This window comes from Heterocephalus glaber, unplaced genomic scaffold (assembly GCF_053883595.1).
Source record: "Heterocephalus glaber isolate CG9 unplaced genomic scaffold, H.glaber_assembly_v1.0 deba00001600, whole genome shotgun sequence".
Lineage (NCBI taxonomy): Eukaryota > Metazoa > Chordata > Mammalia > Rodentia > Bathyergidae > Heterocephalus > Heterocephalus glaber.
The window spans coordinates 23,897,231-23,910,191 of NW_028258372.1; the positions used below are offsets into that span (position 1 = coordinate 23,897,231).

Consider the following 12,961-nt stretch of genomic DNA (forward strand, 5'->3'; position numbering starts at 1 on the left):
TCCCAGCACAGACTCACCTATAAACCCATCAGTGGATTAATCCAGTGATGAGTACCACACACTCATGACCCAGGACATCTAGATATAAGCCAAAAGACTCATGCACATCCCGTTATGCAAATGCATAGTCCATCTCTAAAAGTTGCCAAAGTTATAACAGCATTACTGAAAAGTCCAAGTTCAAACTTTCCTCTGAGATTTAAGGCAAACTTAAATTTGAGCCCTTGTAAAAATGAAAAAGTTAAACATTTCTACCATATGATAGCATGGGATGCATATTCCCATTCCAAAGGGCAGAAATAAGGATAGAAAGCAATGGGGCCAAAGCAAAGCTGAAATGCAGCAGTGCAGACATTAAATTCCATAGTTCCATGTCCAGCACCTGGGGCCACTTGTGGCAAGATGTGAACTCCAAAGGCCTTGGGTGGCCCTGCACCTATAGCACTGCCAGTGGTTGTAGCACTCGACTCTCATGCTGGCTTTGCTCCCCTCTTGCAGCTTTCCTCCGATGATCCACATTCCTGGCTTCTCCAATTTTCTGGGGTTTCCACTGCACTGGCTTCACCCTCACAGTTTCACACACTGCCCTCTCAGGATCACACTACCTGGCTTCCCAGACTTTCTGAAGTCTGGGTAGAAGGATTCCTGACCCCACAACTTGCATTCTGCTTGCCCCTAAAACCAGCACCATGTGAATGACACCAAGGTTTGCCACCAGATAGAGCAGTAGCTGAGCCCTTTTTGCATCTTGCTGGTGGTTGCAGAAGCCTTAGAGTTCCTGAATGATTGAATGTGATGAACTGAATTTCCATTCTCTAGGCTGCTGCATAGTGCCCTAGGGCTGTCTTAAAGCAAAGTCTTCCTTGCAATTTTGAGCCTGCAAAAGGTAAAGTCTTGCTGGTTCTTATGATGTGCTCTGACCATCTTTTTTACTGTCCTGTTCCAAAGTACTTGGTTTTTAATGCTGATCTTTTCAGTAACCAAGTTCTCTACTTCATCTTTGCAGGTCCAAACCTTACCAGAGCTTCCTTTCTAGCCAAAATAAATAAAATCATTCTGCTGGACTGTTTGCTCTTGATTTTCAAGGTAGAGCTGGATAAAAGCCCCTAACAATATCCATCCCACCATCTCAACATTAGACTGCCTTGAAATTTTAGGGCTGGGGATTTAGCCCAGTGGTTTCGCCCCCTGCTGCGCAAGCGCAAGGACCCGAGTTCGATCCCCGGTACCAAAAAAAAAAAAGAAAAAGAAAAAAGAAATTTCAGCCTCCCACAAAGTCTGGACATGAGCAAAATGTAGACAAATGCTCTGCTAGAGCACAACACACATTGCCTAGAGTCCTACTACCAGTGGAGACTTTCCCAAATGAAACCAACTGACCCTGCTCTTTATCAGCTGTATTTCTATCAGCATCCCAGTGTCCTGAACACTGACCAAAACCTCCCATTAGGCTTTACTCGACAGCATTCTAGGGCTTACTCAGCCGGCATCTCCAAATCTTTCCAAACTCCTCCCGTAAGCCAGTACCTAAGGCTTCTGGAGCACATGGCCAGGTAGCATCACAGCAAGGCCCAGTAATCAGTTACAGAAATGAGGGTTATAATTGTAATTGTTTTCTCCTATTTTGTTAAAATGTTTCTTTTGTAACATAATGCTGATAGACTTAATATTATTTCTTAAGTATTGTTAAACTTGCTGTATAATATTTAAGTTAAGAAATGTTGCAAGTAGAAACTTGCCTTGTATTCTGGGGAGGGAATTAGTATGCTTCTGTTTGTATGCAGGATGGTTGTACCATGTTAGGCATAATTATGAACTTGCTACTGTATCTGGAGACTGGTTTAAGGAAATGTGTCTGGTTGTCATGGTTTATCAGTGTTCACTAGAGGAGCAAATTTAATGTAAGTTATAAATTTACAAGGTAGACATACAGTAGCCACCTACAAAGTTGTGTGGAAGAATGCCAAAGGGCTATCTGTATGCTGGAGATCTGAAGAATCCAGTCAAAATTCAAAGGCCCGGAGCTCACTGCAGAGTCCTGTGTGAGCCCACATCAGGAAGCCAAAGAGTGTGCTGAAAGGCTGAAGAGTCTGCACTGCAGGGCTGGAGACATACATATCAAGGTGATGGTGAAGACTGGACCTCCTCCAAAGAAACAGAAGTGAGATTTCCTTCTTTCCTTTTCTCATTCCATCCTATAAGCCTATTAGTTGATGCCACCCACACCCAGAATTGTTCTTCCCTCTTTAGTAAGTCTATCAGACACACCCAGAACTACACTAAACTCATCAGCAAGATGCTTCAAATTGAAACCACAGTTAACTATCACAAATAGGAAGGGAACAATTCAATACAAATAAATGAGAGGGGAGACCAAAATTAGAAAGTAACCTAATATAGCTGAAAATATAGCTCAGTAGTAGAGTGCTTACCTAGAATGTACAAGGCCCTAAGGTCTATTACCACTAATAGTAATATGTTAAATTACCTAGTTGATTGAGTTATCAAATTTTAAAAAAATACTAGCTATAGAAGGTTTAAAATAAAAAGGAAAATATAAAGCATGGGGAGGTTGTAAAGATGAAAGAAAAAGCCTTAATTTAGCCAAATACTAAAAGAAAGCATGTAATTGTAGTGATGTTGAATCAAAACTAGACTTTTTGAGGGCTGCCACTTTTAGGTCAGTGGCACTGTGCCTGCCTTGAAAGCTCAAGGTCCTGAATCCAATCCCTGGCACCAAAAAAACAAACATAAAAACCTAGATTTTTTGATAATGTTAAAGATAGGGAAGCACACTGAAAATATTTAACATTAAGAACAATTTTAATTTTGTGTAATACCTTATGAAATAAGAATGTGTGAACTAAAGGGCTAAAGAAACAAACAGCTATAGTGAGATATTTCAGCAGCTCTCAAGCAAAAAAAAATGAGTGAGAGCATTTCACTGATTCATTGTACATACTTAGAATATTGTATTCAACAATTAGAGAATATTTTAAAGTTATTGTACACTACAAAAAGCTTTGAGCTACTAGGCATGAAGTAAATAACAAATTTCAGATAATTGGTATTGAATGGATAACAAGAAACAGAGGTCAGTAATAAAGGTTAATTTTTTAAACCTTAATTTACAAAAATTCTAAAATGCCTTTGTAGATGTAAATAGAAAACAAGTACTTAAAGCCTACTTGTAAGTAATTTGCTCTAAAATTGGGTAATACAGCAGAAATAACACTTTAATTTTAGTTATACAGAATAGTGGGTTTCACTTTGGCACATTTGTAGTATGTGTATATAAAATACTTTGATTATTTCCCCCATTTGCCCTCTCCCTTTTTCTCCCCTCTCCCCTGATCCCCTTCCTCTTCTCTAACACTCTCCCTTTAAATGCGTAAATTAAGGAGAAAAAACTAAATGTGTAACCTAAGTTAGAAAAACAACAGAATAAACAGCATGTAGAGGCAAAGAAATATAGGAAAGAATAAATGGATCAGAAAAAGATACAAGATCACAAAATCAAATGACAAAACTGGCATATAAAACTGGCATAAGAAAATGACACATATAAACAGCATAAATACCAAAAAAGGGATTTAACCCTACATACAGCAGAGATGACCCAGGAGTACTTTGATGCTAATATATCTGAAATTTTAGACAAAATAGAGCAAACTTTACAAAATTGCACTTTGTGTAAATTGGCTGAAGAAATGAAAAAGCTAAATAGACATTCAGTAGTTTTGAACAGTAAAAAAAAGTTTTAAAATTTTTGACAATACCTGGCCAAGGTTTATCATAATCTTTACTCCTTTTGCAAAGACTGTTCTATTCCAAAATTGTGTATAAACTCTTTCAAAGCCTAGATGATAGTATTTTCCAGCTTATTGTATGAGACTGGAATTTATTAAAATCAGACACTTTATGTGAAATTATAGACTAATAGCACTTCTTAAAACAATCAGAAGCACTATTCAGATTTTATTTTAAGGATTATATTCAAAAGGACAATGCATCATTACTAGGCTGTATGCATTAAAAAGAGCATAATAAGGATGCCTATTATCTCCACTTCCATCGATAATCATCTTGTAGAAAAATTAGCAGAAGCCAAACCAGAAATGTTAAAAGGATGTGACTGGATACATGAAAAAAATTTTATTTAACCTCCTAAGTCTTAGACTAAGACCTAGTGAATGCCATTTGATATTCAGTAGATTGAAATTTAGGAATATGATAGTACTAATGAAGATGATTTGTATCAAGAAGACATCTGTCACACTCCAAGTGGAATTTTAAACTGGTAACACTGTTCAAAAAGCACTTTGGCATTATCTTGTAGAGTTAGGCACTCACATATCCTAACCATTCTAACTCTACATTTGTGCCTTAGGAAATGTTTGCATATGTGCATTCAAAAATTACATGTACAACAGTGTTTATGGTAGCCCTGTTTGTAACCAACCAAATGGCCATTGACAAAAATGAAAAGTAAATTTTTGTTTTGTTATTTTGTTAAACAGGGAGAATGATCTATGTGTAACAACAAAGAGGAGTTGTAGAAATAAAATGATAAAACAAGACTCAACTCTACATGTAATATGTATAGTTTTTATAAAATTAAAGAACAAAAAAAATCTAAACTATTGTGTAGGAATGCATATATATATATATATATATATGTAATAGCAAATTTTTGAGGTAAGGGAATGATAAACATTCAGAATAGTGATTACTGTCAGAGAATGATGGCAAGATGGGGTGGTGAGATGTAACACACAAATGCATGAAACAGGCTTTGTTATGTTTTAATTCTTGAGTAAGGGGTTGTCTTGATGTACATTTTATCTACTTGATGGCATAACACGTTGTTTCATTGTCTATTACTCATAAACCATCTCTAAATTTAATTGGCTTAAAGTAACCATTTTATCACAATTCTGTAAATTAGTAGGAATGTCTAGTGGCCAGATAGTTCATTCACACAATTGGCAATTGATGGTAGCTGTTGACTGGGAATCCAGCTATCATATCTCAGTTTCCCTATGTAGCATCTCCAGGTCCCTTGGAGTTCTTTCATCATGGTTGCTGGGCTTCTTCCTTTCATGATGGCTGGTATCCAAAAAGTAGCATCTTAAATTTGAGCCTTTCAAAAAAGGGACAATAGAAACCTGGTCCTCCAGGCCATGGCCTGAAACTCCTAGAATATCATTTACACTGCATCATGTGAGCTAAACTAATTTACGGGGAGCATCCTAGATTAAAGAAGGAAAAAAAATCTTTTCCTTTTGATTCAGAAGGAAAATGCATATGTAAAAAGGAAGAGCCAGGAATGGTAACCCAGGCCTATAATCCCAATGCACTGGGAGGTTAAGACAGGAGGATCACAAGTTCCAGTCCAGCCTGGGCAGTTTAGTTACTTGAGACTCTGCCTCAAAATAAAAAGGTTGGGGTTGTAGCTCAGTGCAAAGGTCCTGGGTTCAATTCTCAGTAATGCAGAAATACATACATGCCTACATACAGAAAAGGGAAAGAAGGGAGGGTGGTAGGAAGGAAAGATGGGAGGGGTTAGTATCTTTGGAGGTAAGTTACCCTAATGTACCCTCTGGCTAACATGAAGGCATAGAAAAAACTAAAACCTATATTGAATTATTTTTATTTAGACAAAGTTATTACAGTCTAATATCTGAGCTTATTGATATTCAGAATCTTAATCTTGAGTTTAGATGTTTGGTGTATCAGTAACTAAACTGGATTTGACTAAAATAGAATCTAAGAACTGATTGAACTACCTTGATTCCTATCAAGTTTCTCTTTATGATTCTGTAAACAAAAGATCTTAACAAACTGAATAATTTAAGTGAATGTTCTTTTTCTAAAATGCCAAGTCTTTCAATTAAAGATTTTTGTACAGAGGTCTGTATATTGCATTGTTGCCATAAAATTTGGATCATATTCAACAAATCTTTGCCCAATTTAACACCAGTGTTTTAAATATCCACTGAGGTAATGAATATGAAAACACTTTCAAAATAGCAAAAGCAGAGACAAGCCAATTACTTCTTTTTGTTTTGAGACAGAGTCTTGTTATGTAGTTCAAGCTGGCCTTGAGCTCACTATGTAGCCCAGGTGATCCACCTGCCTCAGCCTCTCAGTGCTGGGATTACAGGTGTGTGCCGCCATGCCTGGCTCTTTGCCAGTCACTTCTAACTCTACTTTAATTCTTTGTCTTTTATAACCACAAAATCAAAACCCATAAGTAAATTAATTTCCTTTTTAATAGTTTGTAAATTTTATAAATACTCATTGGTTATATTTATTATTCATTGACATAGTTGATAGTTCTCACATAATTATTAGGTTAAAGTGATAAATCAAGACTAATTTATTAGATATTTATTGTATATTAGTTAATATATATTTAGACAAATCCTCAAAGTAAGAGTCAACAAACATCATGAGTTTGTAACAGAGTTTGGATTAATCTCTAATGAAAAGTATGATCAGAAAATACAGTGAATATTTAAAATTTTAGAGAAGATACATTGCCATTAATCCTTCTCAAAAAAAACTTCCTTGTCACCTTGTACATACTGATCATTCTTGCCACATTCATAAGCCGTTCTGGAAATCTTTTTTTTATGTCTTTATAGTTGAGCTGTCATGGCTACCTTTTATGTCCTGAATGAATTAAAAATGTTTAGCTTTCATAATGATTTTGACTTTGGGGAAGTCAATGCTAAATATGCACAATGTTAAATCTGGTAAATAAGACTGAAGACACATGATATTTTCATGAGCCTGCTTTTTTACTGGATAGCACACAGCATCAGCATTCACTGTATTTTTTGATTGCATCTTGTAAAGCCACTCCTAAAAGACAACTTCCAGAACTACTTCAGTAAGTGACAAGAATGATGGGATAAATGTGAGTTGTTAGACTGTAATATCTTTGTCTAAACAAAAATAATTCAACATGGATTTTTAAATAGATCTTTTATGCTTTCAAATTAGCCCTATTGAAAATATTTTCTAGTTTTAAATTATAAGTAATAATTATGGAGAATTCAGTGGTATCCTTAGATGTGCCAAAGAAATAAACTTTGGGAAGTCAGTTAATTACTTTGCTGTTTAGATTGTAAAAAACAAGAATGTAATAATATCCACCCTCTTTAAATAGTGCTTTACAATTTGCAAAGGATTTTCTTTTCTTTTTTTTTTTTTTTGGTACCGGGGATAGAAATCTGGTTCTTGCGCTTGCACAGCAGGCAGTGAAACCACTGAGGTAAATCCCTGGCCCTAGGATTTTCATTTTTAACACACCCTCTTAACAATTTTGGAACTGAACTTCAAGGAAGTAATTAGCTAGACCTAGTGGTTAGTGGGATATATAAATTAAGAAGAAAGATACTGCTGAAAGGGGATGATTAGGTGTAGAAGCACGAAGGGATGACTATAAGAACTAGGAAAACATGAATTTAGTATTCCTGAAAAGGTGAAGAAGACAAATATTAGCTTTTGGAGAATGAATGCTGTGCTTCTAATGTAAAAGCTCAAAAGGAGAAGAAAATTGGTGAAAATGTTCATGGGCTTGTAGGTTTGGTAGTAAAAACCTGAAGATCTCATTTGATGCCTCACATTTCTATGCAGTTGACAAAGTCATCTGAGAGTAAAAGAAAATGAGAATAAGCAATATTTGAAAGAATTGTTTCAAAGAATGGTAGATCAAGTTGATCAAAGAAACATAGTAGGATTGTTATACAGTGGTAAATTTACCTTTGAGGTTAGTAATAATAAATGTAATTGTATTACCTTTTTTTAAAAATCTGTCTTCTCTGGTTCAAGAATCAAAAAAAAAATGAACAGAAGTTTTTGAGAGTCTTGGTTAATAAATAAGTAGAACACAAAGAAGGGCCTGGAAATTTAAGATAATGATGGACCATGAAATCTAAGCTGAATGAGAAAGGAAGAGAGAAGGCACAGGAGCAGGAAGCACACTTTATCTAATTTTAAATGCACTGCCAGGGATAAATGAAGTGGAGATTAGATTCTTATTAATAAAGATTATGGGTAGGTGCCTGATGATAGGACTTGATGCATAAAGATAGATGTGAGTCAAGCTTTTGATAACTGAGAGAATTTAGTAAGTCAATAGTTGATAGTTACAAACATAGTAAAAAATTACCGCATACAAATAATATAAGCCTAAAAGATAAATAGAAATTTTACAGAAGTGAATGAGAACAATGACCTGTGGTGAGACAGAGTGGAGTGCCAAGAAGGATATTTATATTATGAAATAATATGCAATCAACACTTAAAAGCTATAAAGGGAAAGTGTATATGCTTTGAAGAGCCAGGTTTCAATTATGGCCAAACATGAAAGGAATGCTTGGAGAGAGGTTGAACATAAAGGAAAGTATGCTGAATTTACAGTGCAAAATGGACAGCCTGTTGTAGAGATGAAGGATGGTACCATAGAGTATTCCAGTCAAGGACAGGTTAGGAGTGGGCAGAAAGTAGGGAAAGAGAACAGGTGGCAAGGAAAGCTTACATTTTAGATACTGACTATGATGAATGCAAGGTTAAGAATTATGACAGCCTGAGCTTCAGGGTATTTGGAGGAGGTTGGATTTGAGGCCTAATGGTCAGAGGTACTTCACTCACTCAGCCTGAGTGAGTTGCAGTTGTAACAGGTTTTGGGAGCTGCACTATATCATTTGGAGATGAGAAGGAGCCTGGGTAATGGTGACAAATAAAAACATTAAGACTAGAGTTTCATAACCTATAGCTTTGTTTTTCATGTATCTAGCCGTACATCCTGAGATAAATCCAATTTGGTGACCTTTTATCTTCCTCATACACTTTTGGGTGTAGTTTTACATCCATACTAATAAGAAGCATTAATGTGAAGTTTTCCTTTCTCTTATTGTCATCATCAAGATTGCACTAGTTTAATAAAAATGAGTTGTGAATCATTGTCTCTCAGTTCTCTAAGAAAGACTATAAAATTATCTGTTGTCAGTTTGATACAATTAACTTGTAAATTTAGATCTTGTGTTTTTAAGGGGAGGTAATATTTTGTAACTACTTTCTGGCTGCGATATTAGCCACAGAATTATTCAGACTTTTCACTTATATCAGTTCTGATAAATTTGTTTTCAAATGTATTTGGGTTAAGTTGTTCACAGTATTTTGTATCTTTCTATCTCAATTCTATATTTTTATTTTAAAATTTTTCCTGATGATGTCTATGCTTCTTTCACTTCCACTCCATCCTGTGCCATTGGTCCAGCAGATATTTCTTTGTTCTGTTGGTCTAAAGAATGAGCTTTTGGATTTCATCTATTGAATTTATATTTTACTGATTTCTGGTCTTATTTCTTCATTTCTCTACTTTATTAGTTTACCTTTTTTTCCTCTTCTTCTGCTCCCTTTTCTCCTTCTCCTCCTTCTCCCTCTTCCTTGAGTGTGTGCATGCGTGTGTGTGTGTATGTGTGTGTGTGTATGTGTGTGTGGTGCTGGTGATGGAACCCAGGTTCCTGCCCTGCAAGGCATGCACTCTACCACTGAGCTACAGCCCCAGTTCTGGCATACTTCATTTTATTTTTTTCTTTTTTTAATAATTTCCAACTGTTTTTATTTACATATGATTTTGTTCTAGTGTGAGCTCTTTCATGTTTCTGGATATCATGGTGAGAATTCAATGCTTTTCCACATTGTATACATATGTAGGTATTCATGTTACTGTGATTTCTTTCCTGGATTTGAACATGGTTGGCTGTACTGAAGGCTCTAATATCTTGCTTGTATACAAAGGATTTCTCTTTAGCATTATTTCCTTCAGTGCCATCAGAGTAGGACTTTTCACATTGCTTATATCTATAAGGGTTTTCTTCAGGATTTGTCTTTTCATGTTTCGAAAGGACTGAAAGTCAGTGGAAGCTTTCCCATGTCTATAATATTTAGACAGCTTCTGTTTAAATCCACAGAGCTCATATGATTTAAGTCCAGTGTTATTTATGATGGGCACAATTGGTGATGAATGACCAATCAGAGGCTTTCCACATTCAAGGCTTTCACCTGGTTTTACACCAAGCAATTTCATGGGCACATTTGGACCAGAAATCACACAAACCATTTCTCCATGTTGACACCGTAATTTATCTTGACAGCATTTATCTGCATCTGCACTTCTTAGATTTGTCCAGTAATTTCTGTACTCATCTTCAATTTGCTGATCATCACACTTTCTTCCTATAGAGGCCACATTCCTAAAGTTCTCCCACATCACATCCCTGTGGAGCTTCTTCTGGGATGGATTCAACAAAGCCCACTCCTCCATGGTGAAGTCCACAGCCACATCCTCAAAGGTCACTGCCTTCATGGCTGCTGGAGGGTCTCCCCGGGTGCTTCCTGCAGCCTGCAGCCAGTAGAAATCCTAAACCAGGACGGCCTACCCAGCTGGGCAGCTCTCAGCACTGTGCTTAATACTTCATTTTCTTAATTTGTTGAGTTGAATACTCAGATTGTTTATTGTCTTCTTTTGTAAATTATATTTTCAGTAGTAAAATTTTCCTCTTTTGTTATATCCCTGAAGTTTTGATATATGAATGTTTGATATGAAATCATTTTATTTCAGTTTTAAGAATTTTAGATACCAGTACAATTTATTTCTTGACAAAGGAATTTAGAGATGTGTGTGTATTTGTTTGTAATAACAAAAATAAATTTCTTATCAATTTCTAGTTAATTACACTGCAGTCCTAAAATATGACCTTATATTGTCCTCATTTATTGTTAACCTTTGAAAGTGTTCTCATGTGTTGGAAAAAAAGTGGTTACATCATTAATTATTGGTTGTAATGTTTTACATGTTTTTTAGGTATAGCTTGTTAATTATGTAGTTAATAGCTGCATGTATACTAGTTTTTGCTATTTGATCTAGATTGAACAAACAGTATTGATATTTCTGATAATGAATTGTCACACTTTTCTTGTATTCTACAATTTTTACTGTGCATATTTTTGTGATATTTCATTAGTAATATTTAAGTATAAAACTGTTAGATCTTCCTGGTGACTATTTCTACATTTATTAATTTTTCTTTAAATTTATTTATTATTAACTTAATAACATTTGCTTTTAAAAATTATATTTGCTTGATAAAATTTTTCTATCATTTTGTATTTTGTATTTTCTGTATCCTTGTGCTTTAAGTACATCTCTTTTGAGTACTAAGTATCTGAGTTTCTAAAAAAGTATAATTAAGCAACATGTACCTTTTAACTAGTAAATTTAAAGGATTTATTTTTGTTACTATTATTATGTTTTAAATTATTTCTACTTTAATTTTCACTCTGGAACTAAGAATAGTAAAGTCTGATTTCAAATAGATAATTCACTGCTGTCCTTTAGGAGAGCCAAATGGAGATTTAGAAGTTCTCCCCATTTCACCAAAATAACAACAAAATAAGGTTTTAAAAAATCTCCAGTTGGGCCTGGGATTTAGCTTAGTGGCACCACCCCTGCCTTGCAAGCACAAGGTCCTGAGTTCAATCCCTGGTACAAAAAAAAAAAAATCTCCAGTCTCCTAAAATACATGAAGGAGACAAAAACAAATTGGAGGACAAAATGATTGTCAAGAATGATATCTGCATTTATTTTTAATAAAAGGTAAATACAGTGCAGAGCTATGGCCTTATTCTCTAAACTTCTGTGGGACTTACACAATCTGTTATGTAAGCCTCTATAATTCAAGTTGCCAAGCAAGTTTAATTTGATGTGTGATTATCATTGACTCTTGAAAATGGATCTAATTTCTTAGAACAGGAACCCTGTAGGGGAACTAATTTTGTATTGTCAGCAAGAAACAAATGAAAACCTTTAAAATGAATTATTGTTTTGGAGATAATGTGTTTAAAACAAGCTAGATGTGAATGTGTTCAAAGATTGTGAATGGGGAATGAACACCAAGAAATAATATAACCTAGGATGTAACACTTAGTTTTATGAAATACTATTTTTAAGAGCATTTTCCTCATATACTGTGGCAAAACATAAAGCCCTTCAAGGTAAACAGACTTGGACAGTTGTTGTAGTTGAGGGCTTCAAATAATGATAAAATTTAATGTTTTTTTTAATGCTATTGGTGAAGTAATGAAAATCTGCAACTTAAAACTGATATAACTATATACTTTGTCTTGTTCTTTCTGCAAGAGCCATGCCCACTCTCTTAGTTGTTGGAGTTGTGGCCTTTTCCTGGATCCCAAATAACTTTGTTTTCTTTTCTGTTTTCTTCTATAGAATGGACATGTAGACCTGAAATATATTAAGATATGTCATAGAAAATGCTGAAATTGGTTGCTAATGCATTCTTTGTGTTAGTGATTGCCAGGTAAGATATATGATGTAATTTGAAAAGCGCAGGAGTTAGGATTAGTAGGCTCAAAGGTTAAGTTCAAGCTCTGTATCTCACTAGCTATATAAACTTGAACAAGGCAACCTACCACAAGTGCTTCAGTTTCTTCATCTTTGAACAGAGCATTATTAATGATATCTTCCAATCTCATAGGGCAATAATATTCTCATAATCTCTCAAATACAAATGTAAAGTGATTATACACATAGTCTCTGACTTAATGGTACTTTGACTTACAATTTTTTGACTTTATAATGATGCAGAAGCCACATACATTCAGCATAAACCATTCTGAATTTTGATCTTTTCCTGCATGTGATTCTCTTTTGTGATGCCAACTACAAGACTCAGTCAGCCACTCAATCATGAGGGTAAACAAAAATTTCTCTCCAGTATATTGTGTTGCTAAGGTGTAGCATTGGGTTGGTTAGATGTTTTAAATGTATTTCCACCTTGTGATATTTTCAGTTTATGATGAGTTTATGAGGAATTAACCTCATTCTAAGTTCAAAATCGTCCATATATTACAACACACTATAAAA

The 12,961-nt window shown here is 35.0% G+C and overlaps 1 protein-coding gene across 1 annotated transcript; it reads right to left on the reverse strand.

Annotated features, from left to right (window-relative positions):
* Positions 1 to 9,736: 9,736 nt before the first annotated feature.
* Positions 9,737 to 10,384, reverse strand: LOC110345467 (zinc finger protein 670-like). The gene has a single exon (XM_087194233.1). The coding sequence runs from the start codon at positions 10,382 to 10,384 to the stop codon at positions 9,737 to 9,739; it is 648 nt and encodes a 215-aa protein (XP_087050359.1).
* Between the last annotated feature and the right edge of the window lie 2,577 nt (positions 10,385 to 12,961).